The sequence below is a fragment of the Nuphar pumila genome, chromosome 11 (genome assembly GCF_984573655.1).
Source record: "Nuphar pumila chromosome 11, dmNupPumi1.hap1.1, whole genome shotgun sequence".
Classification (NCBI taxonomy): domain Eukaryota; kingdom Viridiplantae; phylum Streptophyta; class Magnoliopsida; order Nymphaeales; family Nymphaeaceae; genus Nuphar; species Nuphar pumila.
This window is the reverse complement of record NC_143259.1, coordinates 103,449,624-103,474,261: the sequence shown is the minus strand read 5'-3', so window position 1 is coordinate 103,474,261 and position 24,638 is coordinate 103,449,624. Positions and strand designations below refer to the sequence as shown.

Sequence of the window (24,638 nt, the reverse complement as noted above, 5' to 3'; positions counted from 1 at the left end):
TAAAATTTATGATAGTCTAGAAGATAAGGAAGTTAGGGAGCTACACTAGGTAGAACTCTACCCATATGAGAAAAATCTAGAGGGGACATCACCCCTTATCTAGAACAACTTAGAAAAAAATATAAAAAGGTGGGTTAGAAGCCTCTTTCTCTCTCTCTAGAACTCATGTTCTAGAGAGAGAGTGTGAGAGAGAGAAAAAGAAAGAAAGTTGAGAGAAGAAAAAAAGAAAGGAGAATCATGTGAAAGTTAAGAAAAAAAGAAAAGAGAAGAAAAAAAAGAAAAGAAGGAAAAAGAAAGGAAGACAAAAGAAGAAAAACACATACATACATCGATTTTTCCTTAGTTTTCAATCTATGATTCAAGGTATGGGTTTTTCTCTCAATTTGCATGGGAAGGAACATGTATAAATTGATTTAAGCATAAGTATTAGAGGGAAAAGGAGAAATCTGACTTTAACATATATATAATGTTGATTATATATATATATAGGTTTATTTCTTTATATTGTAAATTTTTCCTAAATCTGAATATATGCTTGTTGAATACATATATGTTGATTTTCTTGGCCCTCCATCTAAATATATGCATATAGTTTCAGGCCTGTCGATTTTAATATTCATGCATTTGATTATGTATTTGTTGTTTTCAGACCTGTCGATTTTTAATATTCATAAATCTAAATATATAAAGATAGGTATATGTTCAGATTTGTTGAACTTGTCGATCTTGCGTCTGAATATGCACATTATCGACTTTCCTTGTATATACATCTGAATATAAATAGGTATATATATTTTAGGTTTATTTATTTTTCATGCTCATGCATTATAAAGCACATATATGGTTTAGACTTATCAATTTTATTATTCACACACACTGAATATATATGTGTACATATATATTTAGTTTTGTCAATTTTTTGGTTCATAAGTTTGAATATATACAAATAAGTATATGTTCAGATTTGTTGATCTTGTCGATCATGCATCTGAATATATTTTTGGTAATTTAGACATGTTGATCATGCATATTGAATATGTATATATATATATAGATATATACATATATATTTTCAGTTTTTTGATTATTTGATCATGTTTTTGAAAGATGTATATGTTTCTAAATTTGTCGAGTATTTGCTTATGTTTCGAAAATATACATAGGTTTTTTTGTGTTGTCTAATACATGATCATGCATTGAAATTTATAAAATATATGTTTTCAGCTGTTGTACACATGTTGTATAGGTCTAGCCAACCCATGTATATGATTTTTTATCATGTGCATAGATCAACCAGCATATTGTATATGTTATACAAGTCTAGTCGACCCATGTATATGGATCAACCAGCAGGCTGGTTCATATGTGCTTTTGGTTTGGTCGACCCATGTACATGATTTTAGTCATATACATGGATCAGCCAACATGCTGGTATACATTATTTTTTATTTAGCTGACCCATGTACATGGATTAATCATGTTATACATATTGTTACATGATTACTTGTTGGTCTAGTTGACCCATGTACATGATCAAAATCATATACATGGATCAGCCATCATATTGTATATGTATTTATACAGGTTTGGCTGACCCATGTATATGATTATGATCATGTACATGGATTAGCCATCATGTTATCATTATGTATATTTTAGCTTGGCTGACCCTTGTATATGATTTTGATCATGTACATAGATCAACCTTAGTTATTGGCTTGATAATCAGACCAGCTATGATATATTTATTGTTGAGTGGTTGATTCATGTATATGAATCTGATCATATACATGAATTTGATTCGTGGATTGTATAATTATTGTTATGGTCGATACATGTATATAATTCTGAGTATGTACATAAATCGGATCAGCTGTGAATGATTTAGTGATGGCAAATACATGTACATGAAAATGGCCATGTACATGTTTAAGATTGAAATATGTATTTTTTTGAGTTGATACATAAATTTGATCATAAATTGATGACTTTGCAATTGTGCATATTATGCACATAAATTTAAAAATAATTTGATGTTTGCAAAACTGTGATCATATGCATGTTTGGTTGATTATATGTATGAATTTGATATCGCATTCTTATGCATATGTATTTGGCTAATGTGCATTATATTTTGTGTTTTGAATGTGTATTATGAATATATTTAGAAACTATGTGTGTGTTGCATGTTCACTGAAATTTTGCAAATTGAATAAATTACTTTTAAGATATGTTAGTGGTCATATATGAACCATTGTGAGCCGTGTAGGCCAGAATCATGTGTTGCTCTAACTGTTGTTAATTTTATTTATGCATTGCAAAATTTATTTATGAAAATTATTGGTTTTTCAAATTTAATTATACTATTAAATTGTGAAGGCCAGGGCTCAAAAAATTGTTTGTTTTGCATATGAATTATAAAACAGTTCTTACGTAAAGAACTTAAAATTATTTTAAAATAATAAAAGAGAGCAAATAATGTAATTAATCTCTTCCTAAATGTCCCTTTTACAGTATGAGAATATTGGATGGAGGTCATGAGAGACTGTGAAGATATTAAAACTTTGTATGCGATTGTGCCCTTGAACCTAATATGGTAGTTCACCTTTTGGCCATGATTTTAGTGAGATTTAAACAACTTTGCTTGGAGGTGGTGTTTTTTTACTCAATTGTAGCTATTGGTATACCATGAAAGTGACATCAATGGTTAGGAATTTTCATTGATATCTCGATATTAGGTGGAGATTCCTAATGTTTCGATGGAAGGTGATGATTTATAATATCGGTTAAGGAACAAATGTGAAACCCAATAATAAATTACAAATTGTGTGTTGAGCTACGACTGAAAACCTAACTTGAACTTCAGAAATTATGCTCATTTTGAGTATTTGCTTGTTTAAGGAAAAGTGAAAATTGTGTGCATTTAATAGGGACATACATGTAAAAGCTACTCTGATAAACATCTTAATAAGTTATTCATGCATGTGTATTGAACCATGCATATTCTATTGTTCAACATTAGTTCATGCATCTATGCATATTTGGCTTTGCATGATATTTGATTTCACATGATATTTGGTTGAATGGTTGAACAATAAGATATTTATGGTAAGTTGTTGCTTGTGATATTCATCTAAAATTTATGCATGAATTTCTTTATGATATTTCCTTTACTATTTGAATTTTTAGAGGAATTCACACGAGTACTTGGATTCTTACCCGTTTTCTTAAAACTATTTTATAGGCATATATACTTAGTGTTATCTTAGACTAGCTGGCTAGAGATTGTGAGCCTTGTGATTGGTGCTATGGGTCTGACAACATGACATGAAATTGAGATAAACGATTTTTATTTCTTAGATATTTAAGATTTTGATTTAAATTAATAAAGTTTTATTTATTTCTTGAGTTGATTCAATGCATAATATGATTTGTAGTTTGCTATATTAAATCTGTGATGTGCCCCAGATTCTTGGAAGTGTTTTTCATAATTATTTTAAAAAAAGAATTTCACTATTTTTCGAGGGTCAGTTAGGGTCATTACAGTTAGTTCTATATTGCGTTACTTATAAATAAGTATGAAATATGATCATAGATACTTACATTTGCCCTGGTCATTGTTTACAATAAATTTAAGTAATGAGCATTATCCATGTGATGACCATGTGTTATTCTATCAATCTCCTTTTAATTACTTGAATGACTCTACATTGCAACACATGAAAATTCAAGAAGACTGTGACCTTTCAGAAGCCTTTCAATAAATATGTGCACTCATATCTGAACTTGTAAGAATTCATACAAGGATTACCTGAAGTGTCACTGATTAATAGCAGAAAAAGTGGCAAAAAATAGTTGACGAAAAAGTTATCAGATTTTTTTTGCGATAGTTTAAGAAGGGGACCACAAGTTGAGGACTACAAAAAACTCTAGAATATGCGAAAATAGCCATGGGGTGCAGATAATAGCTTGTACCCTCAAAGAGATGCATTTATTTTAGTAGAAGAACCACAAACATGAAACGAACAATGAACATTTAGATATCTAGTATTTGCATAGTTAGTAGCATGTTTGCATCTCTTCGCGCAATTAGATATGCGATCTTCTTATAAAATATGCAATTTTACTATGTTATTTGCAAAGTTACGAATAAAGAATAAGTTATATTTGTGCGCTTTGTGAGGACCACAAAAAATAAGATGCGAATATATGCTTAAGTGAAGATTAAAGAAAGGAGAAATGAGGTTTGCATGGTCTCCAACGATTTTGACACCAGATATATGCGATTTTACTAAGATATTTGCAAAGTTATGATCATAAACAGGTGCAAAAAACTTGTTTTGGCCTCTTTTGTAAATACCACAAAAAAATAAGTACAAACATATATTTAAGTGATGATTAAAGAAATGAGAAATGAGATTCACACGGTATCACATGACTTTGGTATAGAATATGCGATTTTACTAAAGTATTTTTAATTTTTTGATTAATAAAAAAGACCACATAAATAACATAATTTTTTGCATGCTTTTAGAGGATCAAGACAAAAATGTGTGGTCCTCTTTTTAAGTGAAAGTTTGTGATACTCGATGAGTGAAGCCGCACAAACTTTGTGAGTTTCACACATAAAGTTAACTATTTGCTGTTTTAGTTATCAGGCAGATTTTAACAAATTATAAGGTTTTTAAGAAAAATGACATATGTTATTTTGACCGTACAATACAATTATTTTTTGAACGTGTAGTTTCTAAATGAGACAAAGACCAATGGATTAGGGAAGATCATTAAATGGGGGTAAATTTCTTAGTAACAAGGCTTTTTTTATCTCAGAAAGGTTTATCTAAAAAATCACATGGACAAATTAAGGTCCTTGACAATAACTAATTAAGGTGTAATTTGCTTAAACCAAGTAAAACCTTTGGGGGTAATTGAAAATCTACAAAAGTTTTGGTATGCATATGAATTAATTTAAAAGGTTTGGCCCGTTTTTGAATATTTTCCTTTCTTTTACATGAAGCACAGTCTTATCTCCATCTCTCTCTATCTCACTTTGCCATGTGTCCTTCGGCTGCCGAACAAGAAAACAGTGAAACATAAAAAAAAATTCCCTTTTACATGTGTCAATGGGTCAGAGTCTCAGTCCTTCCCCAAACTTAGGTGAGTTCAGATCTGGTTCCAACTTTGAAATGCTGATATCAGGTCCATATCCAGGTCTGATTGTCAGATATAATCCAACCTCGCTCTGCTCTCTTCCTTCTGTAGCACCGCCACCGCCGCCGTCCCCCAAGACACTCCCGACGCCATCCACCTTACGGACAACTGTGTTCGGGTAGAGGCTCCCTTTAGAATCCTCACCTCTTTGCTCTTCTGTTTCGTTTGTTTCGATTCTGCGTTGAGTTTATGAATTCTTTTCTGATTGCCCATCACTTCTTTTGTCTTACTATTGCATGACCATTGATTGATAAACTGAGAAGAATGATGCTTTTGCTGATTAAAGATGTTTTTAGGTGAATGATTTCTATAGATTTGGAGAAATTCGTGGTAATTAGGTGAATTCTGAATATGGGTATTGTCTCTTTACTGCATATTTCTATTTTAAATTATTTCGGATTGTAAGCATCATCACCAAATGGAAGAAGATCGAATTATATACCATTTAAATTATTTTCCCGACAGGAATATGTATTTCTTTTTTTTTTTTTTGACGAAAAAATGAAAATAGGGGTGATAATTAGATTATGTAATTTGGTCTCTGCTTCCTCTCTGTATGTTTTATTTGTTTCCTTATTTTGTTTACATCAGTGTATCGAATTTTTCACACACTATCATCATACTTCCAGAGAATGAAAGAGCTGCATTCCAAGGACCAGTCAACGGAGAGTAAAATGCTTCGGCTAAGCATTGAGACTGGTGGATGTTCGGGATTTCAATATGTTTTCCTGCTTGATGACAAGAAAAACTCTGATGACAAGTACAGCCTAGTCCTTCACATTTAAAATTTAGAAGCTCATCTTCATATTTCCTCATTATATTTCCAGGATGGAAATTTGCAAGCCAGCATATGCACACACACAAGAACACGCACACACATACACATTGATACCCATATCACAAATACCACCAATATTCAAAGGCCAATATAGTACCAAAAAAGATGCAATTGAATATGATGTTTTATCGCTATATTAACATGATAAACGCACTTTTGCAGTAATTTATATTTTTGTTTTAGTTTTATGTATTTAAAATCAAATAATTGTTTTTTATATATGCTAATATTTTCTGGAAATTTCCTTGAGAAAAACCATATTTTTCAAAACATTACTAGATGTTTCCTTTCTGAGATTTTCCTAAGAATGAGATTTGTGACTGATCGATACATGTAAGCACGTCTTCTGTTAGTATGGATGCACAGACACATTTACACATGCCCACACACACACACACACACACACACACATATACACGTCTTATCTGGAAACATAAGAAATGTACTGTTAGGTAATCTGTCTATCCAAATAAAGTTTGGTGTTTCAATGCTGTTTTTTTTGTTTCTCATCAAGTATCTCTGATGTAGAATTTTCGAGAAGGATGGTGTGAAGTTGGTGGTCGATAATATCTCATATGACTTTGTAAAAGGTGCTACTGTTGACTACGTAGAGGAGCTCATCCGGTCTGCTTTCCTGGTTTGTTCACAGTTCTAGCTCGTATTCTTGCAAAAGTGACCATGTGCATATTGTTGATCATTTCAGATATCAGGGGATTTAATGCATCTCCTTTTCTCTGTTATTATGTTATTATTCATGTGCAAAGAAGATGGTGATACTGTCTTGCATGAACATCACAATTTCACAATTATGCAAGTTGCTGATGTAAAACATATTTCCTTGTGTTCCATCCATCAGACATATTCTTTTCGTTATTTGGGCAATGATGGTGCTGTACACTAACTACATTTGATAGCTTTTGAAAAATTCTGTGTTTTTTTAAATTTTTAACTTGCTTATTTCAGTTCAAGATAAGCGAGAAGGAAAAGAAAATTGTTAAATCAGGTTTTAAAAAGGAAAATGCTAGAATTAGTTAAGAGAGTGCTAGTTGAGTTAAAATTTTCTGTTTTTCATTGCATAGCTTGACAAATTGTTGATCTTTCTCATGTTCTCACCATGGTACTTCAAGCGGGCATCTACAGAGAGCATTTTGTTGCATCAAACACTTGCAAGTTCAGTATCAGACGTGTTCTAGTTGGAAGTGAATAGAAAGTAACCAGGAAATCTTAAAATGTATGCATTTAAGTAATATATTTTGATATATATGTATATAATTGTATGTTAACATAACCCTCAGGGGTAGTTTTGTCTTTCTTATCATATGTACTTAGCACAGTCCATTAGAGACTTTTCTCTTTATTTTTTACTTTTTACTTTTTCTATTTTCACTTTTTGACCATGGACTGAACTGTCCATATTATAGGACTGTTGGGATTCTCCCCAACGGTCACAAATGTGACCGTTGGGGAGCTCCCAAAGGCTCTATTGAGCTCCCATTTGTTGTATAAATAAGGGACCTTGTCCCCTCTTGTATGTATGGCTCTTTGGAGCATTTTATTAATAAAATACATTATTTTTTATGTTCTTTTGTGCTCTCTTGTGCTATTGTGCCTAGACACCTTGTGACTTTTTTATCTTGCCCATTAGTGGCTTGCTATTGCGTGTTTAAGGATATTACTTGGGATCCCTCATTTCATTACATGATATCAAAGCCCATTGGGTTCTCTTGATCTTGGAGGCCTTGCTTGTGGTGATTGAAGATCGTGACAAAGGTGTGTTGCCCTCTCTTCCTCTTTACCTATCTCTTTTTCATTGTAGAGCATGAATCAAGAGTGAAGCTTGTGAAAATCTTTACAAAAAGAGATTGTGTGTAACACCACAATACAAGAAATACAAAGAGTGTACAAAGGCACAAAGGAGAACACTCACAAGTGCACGAAGGCACGGATACACATGCACAAAAGCATGAAACAAAATGAACTTCAATTCATAAGTTCCCAAGAGGGGCTTTACAATATTGCATATGCACTCACAAAAAAGAATGTGTTTACAAGGGTCACTAAGGCCTATTTATAATGCAAAAAGAAGCCACAGGTGCAGCTCAATATGACTGTTGGAGCTGCACCCAACGGTCACATTTGTGACTGTTGGGTCAGCTCCAACAACTATATGGAGCTGTCCCTTTCACAACAGTCAAAAAGAAAAAAAAGTGTAAAAAGTAAAAGTAAATAAAAAAAGAAAAAGTAAAAATGTTAGCCCATTAGGGTGGCTGACACCTATTGAGTAAAAGGACTGAAATACCCTTGATGGGTATTTCAGTTTATAGTTAAAAGAGACATAATATTTTAACACTCCCCCTCAAACTTAGGGTATCACGACCGAAAGTTCGCCAAGAAGGAAGTTAAATCTTGGAGAACACAACGCCTTGGTGAAGAAGTCTGTCAGTTGATATTCTGATGTAACATAAGGAAGGTCAATGATTTTTCTTAAATATTCTTCACGAACATAGTGGCAGTCCATCTCGATATGCTTCGTGCGCTCATGAAATGTGTGATTTTTGGCAATGTAGATTGCACTTTTATTATCACAACATAATTTTGTGGGCCCTTGAACTTGAATATTCATATCTTCCAACAAGTTGCGAATCCAAACAATCTCCATGGTAGTAGATGCCATGGATCTATACTCAGCTTCGATGGATGAAAGCGATACTTTTTGCTGCTTCTTGCATCTCCAAGATATTAATGATTCACCTAAAAAAATACAGAAACCAGTGGTGGAGTGACGGTTATTTGTGTCACCTCCCCAATCAGAGTCAGTATAAGCAATTAAACTTAATTCAGATGTAGAAGATAGAAATACTCCCTTGTTTACTGTACCCTTTATGTATCTGATGATGCGAAGGATGGTGCTCATATGGACTGTAGTAGGTGCATGTTGAAATTGACTAGCAACATGTACTGCATGAGAAATATCAGGCCTGGTAATGCTGAGATACGTTAGGGATCCAACCAGTTGCCGGTAAGGTGTGGGATCTTTTAAGAGAATTCCATCATCAATCTTCATCTTCGAACCTACTATTTCAGGAGTTTCGCAGACCTTGTCATCTGTGATTCCTGATCTATCAAGAATCTCACAAGCAAGTTTAGTTTGAGACAAAAAATAGCCTCTCTGAGAATAGGCAACCTCAATTCCCAAAAAATATGTCAGAAATCCTAAGTCTGACATTTCAAATTTTGAAGTCAAAATAGATTTAATGCTCTTGATTCCTTTGATATCATCACCTGTTATTAACATATCATCAACATATAACAATAATATAACAATCCCTGCATCAGATTTCTTAACAAACAATGCAGTGTCAGTATAGCATGAAGTGAAACCATTTTTAGTCATTACATTGTTAAACTTATCGTGCCAAGCCTTGGGTGCTTGTTTCAGTCCATAAAGAGCTTTACGAAGACGAAGAACTTTATTTTTAGGGATTTCCATACCAGGTGGAGCATCCATGTAAACTTCTTCATTAAGATCTCCATTTAAAAAGGCATTTTTAACATCCATTTGGTAAATATTCCATTTTCGAATTGAAGCAATGGTGATAAGACATCTGACAGTAACCATACGAGCTACTGGAGCAAATGTCTCTTCATAGTCAATCTCATATTCTTGACTGTACCCTTTAGCTACAAGACAAGCCTTATACCTTTCAAGAGAACCATCACTCTTAGTCTTGACCTTGAACACCCATCGACATCCTATAGTTTTCTTGCCATTGGGAAGAGATTGAAATTCCCAAGTGTTAGCTTTCTTAAGAGCTTTGAGTTCACTCTCCATGACTTCTCTCCATTCAGTACATTGTTTGGCTTCTCCAAAAATTTTTGGTTCAAAATAAGAGTGAATGACACTCAAACAAACTCGATATTTAGGAGAGAAAGAATCAAAAGATACGAATCTAGAGGGAGTCCTTCTAGTTCTTTCAGTTCTCCTAGGATGAGAATCATGAGTGAAAATAGTCTCACTAGGTTCACCATATAGTTCAATAGCACTCCTAAAGGTGCTTCTATCTCTATGCGACTAAGTGATGGGTTCTCTAGATACATTTTCTTCTTGAGGAGTAGAAGGGTTAGAGTTATTGTTGATCACAACCATTTCATTTTCACTATTATATGTTGATTCATCATCACTAGAGATATCATTATCCTTAGATAAAAGGTCAAAAAGAAAGGAGTAATCGGCATTTTCTAAATGAGATTCATTTTTTTCAAAACCACTATCATTTTCCAAAAAGTTACATTCCTTGAAACATATAATTTATCATTCTTAGAGTCATAACATCGAAATCCTTTTTGAGTTTCCGAATAGCCAAGGAAAGCACAAGGAATGGCTTTTGGTGAGAGTTTATCATTTTTATCGGTAAGAACAAAGCACTTAGAACAAAAAACTCTCAACCTATTATAATCAGGTTCTTTTTCATATAGAATCTCAAAGGGAGAAATTTTATCTAAATTTTTGGATGGAAGTCGGTTGATAAGATAGACGGAAGCAAGAGCCGCTTCGGCCCAAAAATTTTTAGGAATATTTTGGGAAATGAGAAGGGTTCTAGTGGTTTCAATGATATGCTTATGCTTTCTTTCGGCCAAACCATTTTGTTGTGGGGTCTTAGGACACGATCTTTGATGGACAATGCCACAATCCTCAAGATATTTCTTAAACTAATTAGAGAGATATTCACCTCCGGAATCGGTCCTAAATATCTTTAAATTGCTATTAAATTGATTTTTAATCATCATATGATATGTTTTAAAACATGAAAAAACTTCATGCTTATGTTTGAGAAAATGTATCCAACAATATTGTGAGAAATCATCTACAAAAATCACATAGTAAGCAAAACCACCTTTGGATATGACAGGTGCTGGTCCCCAAACATCCGAGTGAATAATTTCAAAAGGTTTAGTACTAAACATAGTTCTTGGTTCAAAAGGTATACTTCTCATTTTTCCAAGAATACAATCATTACAAGAGAAAATATTTTTACAAAGATCTTTAACAAAATGTAGATATGATAACTTGGTAATGTTGGGATGACCAAGTCTCTTGTGCCAAACATTTATGTCTTTATGTTGGGCCACATTACAAAAGGTGTTTTTAGGAATTTGAAGAAAGTCCACATAGTACAAGTCTCCTTTCCTAGAGCCTTCCCCAATCAATCTCCCAGACCGGTGATCCTGTATTAAACATTTATTAGATGAGAATTGAATGTTACACCCAAGGTCCGTGAGTTGAGAAACGGAAAACAAGTTTAAATTTAATTTTGGTATAAGTCTAATTTTTGGAATAAAGAAGTTTTGGGTTTTAAAATTTCCAATTCCCTTAATTTCTAGAGAAGTACCATCCGCGGTCGAAACAAAAGAAGGTGACACATTTTTAGAATACTCGGAAAGAGATGAAATGTTTGAGGTCATATGAAAGGATGCACCCGAATCTAAGAGCCAAGAAGTTTTACCTGGAGGAGAAGAGGTGGATACGGCGGCACCGGAAATAGCTCCCTTTAGAAAAGGTTGAAGAGCCTCCACAATTTGATTGAGAGATAGAGCTTCTTTTGAAGATTCCTCTTTAGATGGTTGAGATGTAGTTGCCATTGCTAGAAGTTTCTTCCATTTTGGGCAAACCGGTTTGATATGACCCGGTTCTTTGCAAAAGTGACACGAGATTTTGCTATAATCTCTTCTTCCTCCTTGATTTTGATTCTTAAAATGAGGAGGTCTATATGTTCTTAAATTGTTACAGAGTCTAGAAACAACATTAACACCATCACATTCTTCTTGATTTGTGGACATTGCAAGCACACTAGGATTTTGCTTGCTAATGCCCATACGGGTTTCTTCTCCACTTAATTTAGTTAAGACATCTTCAAGAGAAGGAAAGGTAAAAGAGGATAGGAGAGAAGATCTTATTTGCTCAAACTCGGGCCTTAACCCATTTAAAAAATTGAAGAATCGGTCTTCTTCTAATTGCTTATGACGAAGCTCTATGGCTTCTCCACTCCACTTGGGTTCAAGCATGGCAAGCTCATCCCAAATTGAAGAGAGTTCCGCAAAATACTCTCTTATAGACATATCACCTTGAACAAGAGTTAACGCTCTCTTTTGAAGATAATACTTATGGGACAAGTCCCTAGAAGTATACATCTTCTCAAGATACTCCCACGCTTGAGAAGCCTTTTTAAACTTTATAATGTTGGCATTAATCCTTGTCTCAACGGAAGAGAAAATCCAAGACAAGATCTTGAAATTCTTCATTTCTCATTGCTCATGTTTCCTACTATATTCCTCAAGAGCATTAGTTCTTTCATCTCCCTCAAGGATTTTGATTTCCCCTTCTTTAACCAAAGTAATTTTAGGCTCGGGTTCCGGAATCGAGCCTTGAATGTAACCCCAAAGCCCTTTCTCTTTGATGTGAGCTTCCATATTTCCGGCCCACACATGATAATTTGAGCCATTTAGCTTGAAACCAAGAGAAAAATGGGAGTCTTTCTCACCCATTAGAGAGGAAAGAAGAAAGAAAAGAATACGTACCACAATAAGATTTTAAATCTTTCTTGTTGTAGTAATCTTCTAAAATATTGAATGAAGAAGCGCCTTCACTCTAATCACCAAAAAGTTGAAGGCACATTTTTCGAGGCACTTGATATTGAGAAGAATCACACCAATTTCTTTCTCCAAACAACCTTGCTCTGATACCATGTGAAAATCTCTACAAAAAGAGATTGTGTGTAACACCACAATACAAGAAATACAAAGAGTGCACAAAGGCACAAAGGAGAACACTCACAAGTGCACGAAGGCACGAATACACATGCACAAAAGCATGAAACAAAATGAACTTCAATTCATAAGTTCCCAAGAGGGGCTTTACAATATTGCATATGCACTCACAAAAAAGAATGTGTTTACAAGGGCCACTAAGGCCTATTTATAATGCAAAAAGAAGCCACATGTGCAGCTCAATATGACTGTTGGAGCTGCACCCAACGGTCACATTTGTGACTGTTGGGGCAGCTCCAACAGCTATATGGAGCTGTCCCTTTCACAACAGTCAAAAAGAAAAAAAAGTGTAAAAAGCAAAAGTAAATAAAAAAAGAAAAGTAAAAATGTTAGCTCATTAGGGTGGCTGACACCTATTGAGTAAAAGGACTGAAATACCCTTGATGGGTATTTCAGTTTACAGTTAAAAGAGACATAATATTTTAACAAAGCTTTCCTTCAAACTCAATGGATCCAACTACTTGATGTGGGCTTCGGCTATGAAAAATCATTTTAGAGGAAAAAAACTTTGGGGCTTTGTGATGGAAACTTCTCTTGAATCATCGTTAAAGCTCACCAAGGTCGAAGAAGGTGTTGAAAAAGCTTTTGTTGGAGATGATTGTGTTAAAGCTATCAATGAACATCAAATAAATGTAGAGGATTGGGAAAACAACCATGCAAAATTTTGGCATGGTTTATAAACAATGTTGACATAAAAATATGTGCCAACATTATTAAATTTACAAGAGCCAATGAAGCTTAGTTCTTTCTTAAGGGTACGTATACCCAAAAGGATCTTCCTAGACAATATTTTTGTCAAGACAAGATTAGATCAACTAAAAAAGAGGACATGTGTGTTCGGGATTATTTTAGTATTTTGTCTCTTCTTTGGGATGAATGGATGGCTCCAAAAAATATTGAGATTAGAAGAGAGAAACTGAGATGAAACACTTTTTTCAATTCCTTCATGGTCTAAGATCGGAATTTGAACAAGTGAGATCTTTTCTCCTTTATAGAACCAAAGCTATGCCTCCTGAAGATTCTCTTGCCAATATATGTCAAGAAGAAACTAGTCTTTGCATGACCAAAAAGAATGGTGATGTTTTGGTCGTTACTAGACTGGGTTCCAATGTAAGGTCCTATACGCCCCTCCACTTTGTAAAACAAAATAACTATAATAATGGTTCTAACTATGATAGTGGATATAAAAAAGGTGCTATTTGCCACTATTGTAATGAACCAGGATATATTAGACCGGTATGCCGAAAGCTTAAACGCAAAAACACTTCCGTTAGAGAAATCACATCCAAGAAAGACAAAACAAGCAAAAATGGAGGAGATATTAAAAACACACTTAGCCAAATATCGAAGGCACTTCAACTGTTAAAATATATATATATATATATATATACACACTTATGTATATATACACATATATATATATATATATATCTGTATTATAATGGTTTGCTCGATGGGGGTATTTTTGTCTTTTTACATGTAGTAATAGTTGTTTATTAGAAACAAATATTTTTTTATTTTTTATTTATTTTTCTTTCTTTTTCCTTTTTTCCTTGCATTGGCGCCCCACTCCATAAAGTCGTTGGGAGCTCCCTAACGACTCTATGAAGGGGAGCTCTCAATGGTCTCCCCTTCTACTTTTTGTATATAAATAGGAGTGATCCCCATACATTATTCATTCATTTCCCATCTCTTTTCAATAATATTTACTTTTTATTAGCTTTTGGCATTGTCCCTTAGTGGATTTTTTGTTTGTGCACTTATGTATTTGTCTATCTTCTTTGTAATTGTTCATTTTTGGACTTGTATGTGCTTTTGTACTTTGTTATTTGTAATTCTGCATACTTTATTACATGGTATTAGAGCCAATTCGGTTTTCTTGATCTTGAAAGTACTTCTTGTGGTGGTTAAACCGTTAAAGATCGTGACAAGGGTCCTATCACTTTCTTCGTCTTTATCTATCTCTTTTCATCATGGAGCATGAATCAAGAATAGAGCTCTCCTTCAAACCTAATGGATCCAACTACTTGATGTGGGCGTTGGCCATGAAAAATCATCTTAGAGGAAAGAAACTTTGGGGCTTTGTGATAGAAACTTTTCTTGAACTATCGTTAAAGCTCACCAAGGTTGAAAGAGGTGTTGAGAAAGCTCTTGTTAGAGATGATCGTGTTGAAGCCATCAATGAACGTTAAATAAAAGTAGAGGATTAGGAAAGTAACCATGCCAAAATTTTGGCATGGTTTATAAACAATGTTGACATAAAAATATGTGCCAACATATGCTAAATTTAGAATAGCCAATGAAGTTTGGTTCTTTCTTAAGGGTATGTATACCCAAAAGGATCTTGCTAGACAATATTTTTGTCAAGACAAAATTAGATCCACTAATCAAGGGGACATGTGTTTCCGGGATTATTTCAGCATTTTATCCCCTCTTTGGGATGAATTAGCACTTCTTGTGCCTAAATGGGTGGCTTCCGAAGATGTTGATATTATAATAAAGCAAATTGATAAGAAACACTTTTTTTAATTCTTTCATGGTCTAAGACCGGATTTGAACAAGTTAGGTTTTCTCCTTTTCATATACCCAAAGCTATGCCTCTTGAAGATGCTCTTGCCGAGGTATGTCAAGAAGAAACTCGTCTTGGCATGGCCAATAAGAATGATGATATTTTAGCCGTTACTAAGCCGAGTTCCAATGTAAAAACCTATAAGCCACCCCACTTTGTAAAACAAAATAACTATAATAATAGGTCCAAGTATAATAGTGGATATAGGAAATGTGTTATTTGACACCATTGTAATGAACCGAGATACATTAGACCGGTATGTCCAAAGCTTAAAGGTAAAATTGCTTTCGTTGGAGAAATCACACGTAAGAAAGAAGAAGCAAGCAAAAATAGAGGAGATATTAAAGACACACTTAACCAAATATCGGAGGCACTTAAACAACTTCTCAAATCATCCTCTACTTCGGGTGTCACCATTGCATCTTCTTTATCTCCTCCAGGTATGTGGATTCTTACTTCGGGTGCTTCCTTTTATATGACACCTCATAAGAATGTTCTTTCCAATGTTTACACTAATCCTATTTCATCTTATGTTTCGACGACCGATGAAACTTCTTTAAAAATAGAAAGTATTGGAACACATGACTCAAAAAATTTTCAATTTTTTTTTCCAAAAATAAGTGTGGTTCCAAAATTAAATTTAAATTTTTTTTCGGTCTCTCAAATTTTTTATCATGATTGCAAAATTTTTTTCTCACTTAAAGATTGCACCGTGCAGGATCTTCAGTCAGGGAAGCTTATTGAGCAAGGCCATAGGAGAGGCGATCTTTACTTTGTGAATGTTTTGTCCCTTCCACCCAAGTCATTTTGTAATTTTGTATATAACAAAAGTGTTGATACTTGGCATAAGAAACTTGGGCATTCTAGCTTTTTGAAGATGTTTCTCTTTCCTTTTTTAGAAAATACATGTAATGAGAAAGACATATCTTGCAAAGATTGCATTTTTGGAAAAATGAAAGTCATTCTTTCCTCAAAAAACTTTTAGTTCTACACGGCCTTTTGAATTAGTACATTCAGATATATGGGGTCCTTCACTTGTCATATCAAAAGGAGGTTACTCTTATTATGTTATTTTTGTTGATGATTTCACTAGATATACGTGAATTTATTTTCTAAATCATAAATCCGATTTATTCCCCTTTTTTAAGGAATTTCATATAATGATTAAACATCAACCTAAGCGACCTATCTATTCTTAGATCGGATTCGGGAGGAGAGTACATGTCAAACAATTTTCAAAGCTACTTGAAACAAAGTGAAATTTGTCATCAAAGGTCTTGTCCTAGAACTCTGCAACAAAATGGTTTAGCGGAAAGAAAATATAAATATATAATAGAAACTACTAGGACTTTTAATTTAAAAGGGACATTCCAAAAAAAATTTGGGCCAAAGCTGTTCTTGTTAAAATATAATCCTTAATCTCGTTGTATGTACATATATATATTCGTATATATATATCTATATATATATATATTGCTCATAATAACCCAAAAGGGTATTTCTGTAATTTCTTATTTTACGCATATTTCATTTGGAATATGATTGTACTTTTCTTCTTTTATTTATTTTTCTTTTCTTTTCTCATTTCTTTTTTCTTTTTGTGGTTTGTGCCACCTAGGGAAGGCTCCCCAAAAGAGTCATTGGGGGCACAAATGTGACCGTTGGGGGCTCCCAACGACTCCTTTGGGAGCCCCCTACGTGGCTCCTCTTGTGGTGCACAAATATGGGTGTTTCCCCTTGTAAATTGTCAAGCTTGTGAGCTCAAGCGCTTGTCACATTTTCAATATATATTTCTTTTTCATGCCTTTGTGCATGGTTATATCATTTTACGCCTTTGTGCGTACTTGTTCAAGTATTATTTAAGTGCCTTTGTGCACATCTCTTGTGAGGTATTTGTGCTTGTATGCATATTGTCTCTTCGTAGACATTTTTCACATGGTATCAGAGCTTGGTTAAAGATTGAAGATTTCTTCGTTTTTCGGGTGCCTCAAAAAACATGCCTTTAGCTTCTTGGAGATTGGAGTGGGGGCTTCTCTTCCTTCTTTATTTTAAAAGGGCATTACGACAAGTAAGACTTAAAAATCTTATTGCGGTACATATTTCTTCTTCCATCTTTCCTCTCTAATAGGTGAAAAAGAATTTCATTTCTCTCTTGAATTTAAACTCAATGGCTCCAACTATCATCTTTGGGTCGGAAACATGGAGGCTCACGTAAAAGGGAAAGGTCTTTGGAGTTATGTGCAAGGCACAATCCTGGAACTGAAACAAAAAATCACCTTGATGGAGAAAGGTGAAATTAAGATCCTTGAAGGGGAGGAAAGAACCAAAGCCCTTGAGGAATATTCGAAAAAACATGATGAATGAGAAATGAATTTTAAAAGTCTTGGATTTTTTCCTCCGTTGAGACCAAAATCAATGCGAATATTATCAAATTTAAAAAGGTTTCTCAAGCATGAGAGTATCTTGAGAAAATGTATACTTATAGGGAATTGTCCCACATATATTATCTTCAAAAGAAGACCCTAACTCTTTTTTAAGGCGAAATGACCATTAGGGAATATTTCACCGAACTTTCTTCCATTTGGGATGAGCTTGCTATGCTCGAACCAAAATGGAGTGGAGAGGCGATTGAACTTCGTCACAAACAATTAGAAGATCAATTCTTCAATTTTTTGAATGGGCTAAGGTCCAGATTTGAGCAAATAAGGTCTTCTCTTTTGTCATCTTTCACTCCTTCTCTTGAGGATGTTCTCACCAAATTAAGTGGGAAAGAAACCCGTATGAGTATAAGTAAGCAAGGGTCAAATGTGCTTGCGGTTCCATCCAATTCCGAAGAGAATGATGAGGTCAATGCTGTGTCTAGGCTCGAAAACAGTTTGAGAGCCTATCGTCCCCCTCATTTTAAAAATCAAAATCTAGGAGGAAATGGTGGACAAGGTGAAAAAAAAGATTATAGCAAAATTGTTTGCCATTTTTGTAAAGAATCGAGGCATATCAAACCCGTCTGTCCCAAGTGGAAGAAGTTGTTAGCCATGGCCACCACCTCTCAGCCGCAAAAGGTGGAGACCTCTTCAAGTGGATCTCTTTCACTAAACAAAATTATGGAGGCACTTCAACCTCTCCTCAAGGGAGCCATCTCGGGAGCCGCCGTGTCTACTTTCTCTCCTCCAGGTAAAACTTATTGGCTTTTGGATTCGGGTGCGTCTTTTCATATGTCCCCAAACATGTATTCTCTTTCCAAATATTCAAACAATAGTTCTCCATCTTTTGTTTCTACTGCGAATGGGACTTCTCTTGAAATTAAAGGTGTTGAAAATTTTGAAACTAAAAACTTTTTCATCTCCAAAATTAGATTTATACCAAAATTAAACTTGAACCTTCTCTCCGTTTCTTAACTCTCGAACCATGGATGTGATATTAAATTTTTGTCTGATAAATGTTTGATACAAGATCGCCAGTCCGAGAAATTGATTGGGAAGGCTCTAGGAAGAGGGACTTATATTATATGGACTCTCTTCAAGTTTCTAATTTTTTTTTTTGTAATGTTGCCCAACTTAAGGATATAAATGTTTGACACAAGACTTGGTCATCCCAATATCACCAAGTTATCTTATTTGCATTTTGCTAAAAATCTTTGTAAAGATACACTCTCTTAGAATGATTGCATTCTTGGAAAAATGAGAAGTATGCCTTTTGAACAAAGATTTATGTTTACTTCTAAACCTTTCGAAATTGTTCATTCAGATGTTTGGGGACCGACACTTGTTGTTTTCAAAAGGAGGGTTTGCCTATTATGTGATTTTTGTGGATGATTTTTCTAGGTACTCTTGGATATATTTTCTTAGACATAAGCATGAAATTTTTTCATGCTTTAAATCATATCATGTGATGATTAAAAATCAATTTAATAGCAACTTAAAGATATTTAGAACCGATTTCGGAGGAGAGTATCTCTCAAATGAATTCAAGAAGTATCTTCAAGATAGTGGTATTGTTCATCAAAGGTCATGCCTTAAAACCCCTCAACAAAATGGGTTGGCATATCATTGAAACCATTCGAATTCTTCTGATAGCTCAAAATATTCCAAAAAAAATTTGGGCCGAAGTGTCTCTTGCATCTGTCTACCTTATCAATTGTTTACCATCTAGAAATTTGGGTAAAATCTCTCCTTTTGAAACATTATATAAAAGGGAACCTGAGTATAACAGATTGCGAATTTTTGGTTGCAAATGCTTTGTTCTTATATCTAAGAATGACAAACTTTCACTTAAAGCTATTCCCTGTGTCTTTCTTGGATATTTTGAGACTCAAAAAGGCTTTTGCTGTTACGATTTTAAAAATGCTAAGTTATATGTTTCAAGAAATGTGACGTTTTTGGAAAATGAGAGTGGCTTTGGAAAAAATGTCTCTCTCCACCAAAATGTTGACTATTCTTTCTTATTTGACCTATTATCTAGTATTCTTTCTTATTTGACCTATTATCTAGTAATGATGATATGTCTAGTGATGATGAAATATCATCAAACCATGATAGTGATAATGAAGTAGACATTAATGACTTCAACTCACCCAATACTCAAGAATATAGAACATTAAATGACCCAATAACCTATTCTCGTAGAGATAGAAATACTTTCAGAAATGCAATTGAGCAATATAGTGATTCTATTCACACACATGATCCCAGACGATCTGAAAGAAATAGGAAGCCACCAACAAGATTTGTCTCTTTTGACTCTTTTTCATCTAAGTATAGAGCTTGTCTTAGTGCCATTCATTCTTATTTTGAACCAAGAAATTTTGAGGAAGCCAAAAAAATGTGTAGAATGGTAAGAAGCTATGAAAAATGAACTCAAAGATCTTAGGAAAGCTAACACATGAGAATTTCAAACTCTACTTTTTGGAAAAAAAACTATAGGTTGTCGTTGGGTGTTTAAAGTTAAGACTAAAAGCGATGAATCTCTGAAGATGTATAAAGCTCGCTTAATCGCGAAAGGGTATGGTCAAGAATATATGGATGCCCCACCAGATATGAAAGTTCTTAAAGATAATGTTCTTCATCTTCGGAAAGCTCTCTATGGTTTGAAATAGGCACTCAAAGCTTGGTATGACAGATTTAACAATGTTATGTTAGAAAATGGATTCTCTTCCTGTTATACAGATACTGCATTATTTATCAGAAAATCCGATGCAGGTATTGTGATATTATTATTATTATATGTTGATGATATGTTAATAACATGTGATGATGTCAAAGGAGTCAAGGATATCAAATCCGTCTTGACTTCGAAATTTAAAATGTCAGACTTAGGGTTTCTGACATATTTCTTGGAAATTGAGGTTGCTTACACTCAACGTTGTTATTTTCTATCTCAAACTAAACTTGCTTGTGACATTATTGAGAGGTCAGGAATCTCAGATGACAAAATTTGCGAAACTCCTGAAATAGTGGGCTCAAAAAATGATGATCGATGACAGAATTCTTCTGACCGATCCTACTCCTTACGAACAACTGGTAGGCTGACTAATGTATCTTAGCATCACTCGGCCTGATTTGTCACATGCGATCCATATTGCCAGTTAATTTCAACATGCTCCGACAATGGTTCACATGAGTGCCATTCTTCGCATCATCAGGTACTTAAAGGGAACGACAAATAATAAAGTATTTTTGTCTTCATCTTTTGAATTAAAGTTAATTGCCTATATTGATTTTGATTGGGGAGGTGATCCCAATAACCGTCACTCTACCACTGGTTTCTGTGTTTTCTTAGGTGAATCGTTGGTCTCTTAGAGGGACAAGAAGCAACAAAAGGTCTCTTTGTCCTTCATCGAAGCCGAATATCGAGCTATGACATCCACAACCATGAAAATTGTATGGATTCAACGTCTTCTAGAAGATATGGGAGTCTATATTAAAGAGCCAACAAAGTTATGCTGCGGCAACAAAAGTGCAATATATATTGCCAAGAATCATACTTTTCATGAACGCACGATGCATATAAAGATGAATTGTCACTATGTCAGGGAAGAATACTTGAAGAAGGTCATTGATCTCCCGTATGTGACGTCTGAGTACCAACTGGCTGATTTCTTCACTAAGGCTCTTTGTTCGCCTAGATTTAATTCTCTTCTTGGCAAACTTGCGGTTATCGCACCGTAAGTTTGAGGGTGAGTGTTAAAATGTAATCCTTAATCTCATTGTATGTACATATATATAGTCGTATATATATATATATATATATATATATATATATATATATATATATTGCTCATAATAACCTAAAAAGGGTATTTCTATAATTTCCTATTTTATGCATATTCTATTTGAAATATGATTGTATTTTTCTTTTCTTATTTCTTTTTTTCCTTTTGTGGTTTGTGCCACCTAGGGAAGGCTCCCCAAAAGAGTCGTTGGGGAGCCCCCAACGGTCACAAATGTGACCGTTGGGGGCTCCTAACGACTCCTTTGGGAGCCCCCTATGTGGCTCCTCTTGTGGTGCATAAATAGGGGTGTTTTCCCTTGTAAATTGTCAAAGCTTGTGAGCTCAAGCTCGTGTCACATTTTCAATATATATTTCTTTTTCATGCCTTTGTGCATGATTATATCATTTTACGCCTTTGTGTGTACTTGTTCAAGTGTTATTTAAGCGCCTTTGTGCACATCTCTTATGAGGTATTAGTGCTTGTATGTGTATTGTCTCTTCCTAGACATTTTTACAGTTCTAACCTCAACATACTTAATTAATACAACACCTTCGTCTTCATTAAAAAATGCTTTTCTATTTGAAAAACTTTTTAAAATGACTCCTAATTTTAAAAGACTAAGAATCTTTGGTTATAAGTGTTATGTTCTTACTCATAAAAACAATAAACTATCCTTAAAAGCCATTGGATGTGTTTTTTTGGGTTACGGAGAAAATAAAAAAGGATACCGATGTTTTGATCCAATAAATAACAAACTCTATGTTTTGAAAATAAAAATGAGTTTAATAGCTAAAAACTTAAAGAAGAAATTGATTACTCATTTCTATTTGATCTATTACTAAGACATGATGAGTCTAACTCTATTGAGGTGTTTGATTCTTTTGACAATGACTCTAGTATTGAGCATCCGATTGTTGATGAGATTAGTGATCAACATAAAAATTTGAATGAAAATGTATCGAATGATACACATGTGTATACTAGACGGGGTGAAGGTAATCACCCATGTGCCCTTGACAAGTTCTCTCAAAACATACCTTTAGAAGAATCCCAACTTAGGAAATCAAATCGTATCTCTAGTGCTCCAAGTAGATTTGTATCATATAACTCATTTTTCCCAAACTTTAGAGCATGTTTAATAACTCTTTACTTTTATTATGAACCATTTCATTATAATGATGCCAAAGAGAAACTAGTTGGTCCTCCATTAGGCAAGAAACCTATATGATGTAGATGGGTGTTTAAAGAACTCAAGAGAATAACAAAACATAAAAAATATTCATCTTATTGAGTATGAATGCTTAAGAGAAGCATTAAAAAATGAAAGGAGATAAAAGCCCTTATTTATACACATACAAGAGAGAGGAAGACCTCAATAGAGCTGATCCATCAGCTATATTGACTAGTCAACTCTATGTTGACTAGTCAAAAAAGAACCCAACTCTATTTAGTATTTGACCAAATAGTCTATAAAAACATAAAAGGACAAAAAAGAAAAAGAAAAGGGTAAAAGTACTAATGTGCCCCTAATGGGCACATCCTATTAAAAGGACTGAAATGACAAGAATACCCCTAATGGGTATTTACATATTACATCATTATATATATATATATATATATATATATATATATATATATATAAAAAAACTTAACAAACACCCCCCCCCCTCAAACTTATGATGACTCATCGTAAATTTGTAATTACAAAAGAAAAAACCCATTATATAAAATGTTTTCATTGACTTCCTCAAATTCTTCCATTCGATGCTTCCTTAAAGGGTGCCCTTGATCTTCAATCATATGCTCTAATATACAAAGGTTATTTAGGATCTTCAATATCATCAATACTTGAGAACTTGTAAATAAAGCTAACAAAATATCCCAACTATACACACACACACACACACACACACACACACACATATATATATATATATATATATCATAAGAAGATTTCAAAGAAATTAGCTATATTAATTATATATTATGGAGAGAGGATGGCCAAACACATCAAAAATAAAATATATATAAAATATTTAATAAGACAATTTAACAAATTTTCAAAATCTTTTAATACTAAGAAAATTTTTCGACATCAATTTTTAAAAAGTCATTGAATTCTCAAACACAATATTCATTGAGGGTTTCACCTCAATAGATAATTTTAAGAAATAATAGTTCTTAATTTATAAGAGAACATAATTGCATATTATCAAAAGAAGAGATACATGCATAAAATATCTCAAAGTTAAACTCATAAATCATTCATCACTTTAATCATTCATGAAAAGATACATTATTCAAAGTCAATACACACATCTATCACGAAAAGAACATTAATGTATAAAAGGCATGAAATATGGATTTTCAAACAACATCAATACCATGAATAAATAACTTACAAAGGAGTTTAATCTACAAAAAAGTATTCATAAAGAAGGGTTTTTCAAAAACAAATAGCCAATATTAAATGCACAACAGAAATAATGGGAAAGTTCAAAATCCCACATACAAATCATAACAGGAGATATTTTGTAACAATGACAAATATTGTCTCAAATTGATCATAGCAATTTAAATCTCAACAATAGAAACAATATATATAGATACACTCAAAATATAGCATCCTATGCAACCAAGGCATATCATGCTGTAAATCATGCAAGACAACTAATCATGAAACAAATGCAATTAAGGCATATTCAATGCAAAATACATGAAAACATTTCAATAACCATTTTTCATACAAGGGCAAATGAGTAATAAAAGTTTAGAAGTTTTATGGAGAGATTTAAAAGTCCTACATAACACAACGAATGCCATTTGCAAATCTCAACAATAGTTCAACCACAACAAACAATCACTTTACTAGACCTCAAAACCTCAAAATTCAAGTTTATTGGCTACTAGAACAAGAACACAATACAAATGTGAGCCATTACCAAACCAGTGACCATGCGCCAACAAACTGGTAATCGAAACTGAAC

At 33.7% G+C, this 24,638-nt stretch overlaps 1 protein-coding gene across 1 annotated transcript in view; it reads left to right on the top strand.

The window, feature by feature from the left end:
• Nucleotides 1–5,128: 5,128 nt before the first annotated feature.
• Nucleotides 5,129–24,638, top strand: part of LOC149822655 (iron-sulfur assembly protein IscA-like 2, mitochondrial) — a 33,124-nt gene continuing 13,614 nt past the window's right edge. Inside the window, exons 1-4 of the mRNA XM_089981187.1 lie at nt 5,129–5,157; nt 5,263–5,329; nt 5,841–5,971; nt 6,578–6,686. Of these exons, the coding sequence (XP_089837313.1) occupies nt 5,844–5,971; nt 6,578–6,686 (237 nt within the window). The 5' untranslated portion in view covers nt 5,129–5,157; nt 5,263–5,329; nt 5,841–5,843. The remainder of the gene's footprint in view (nt 5,158–5,262; nt 5,330–5,840; nt 5,972–6,577; nt 6,687–24,638) is intronic.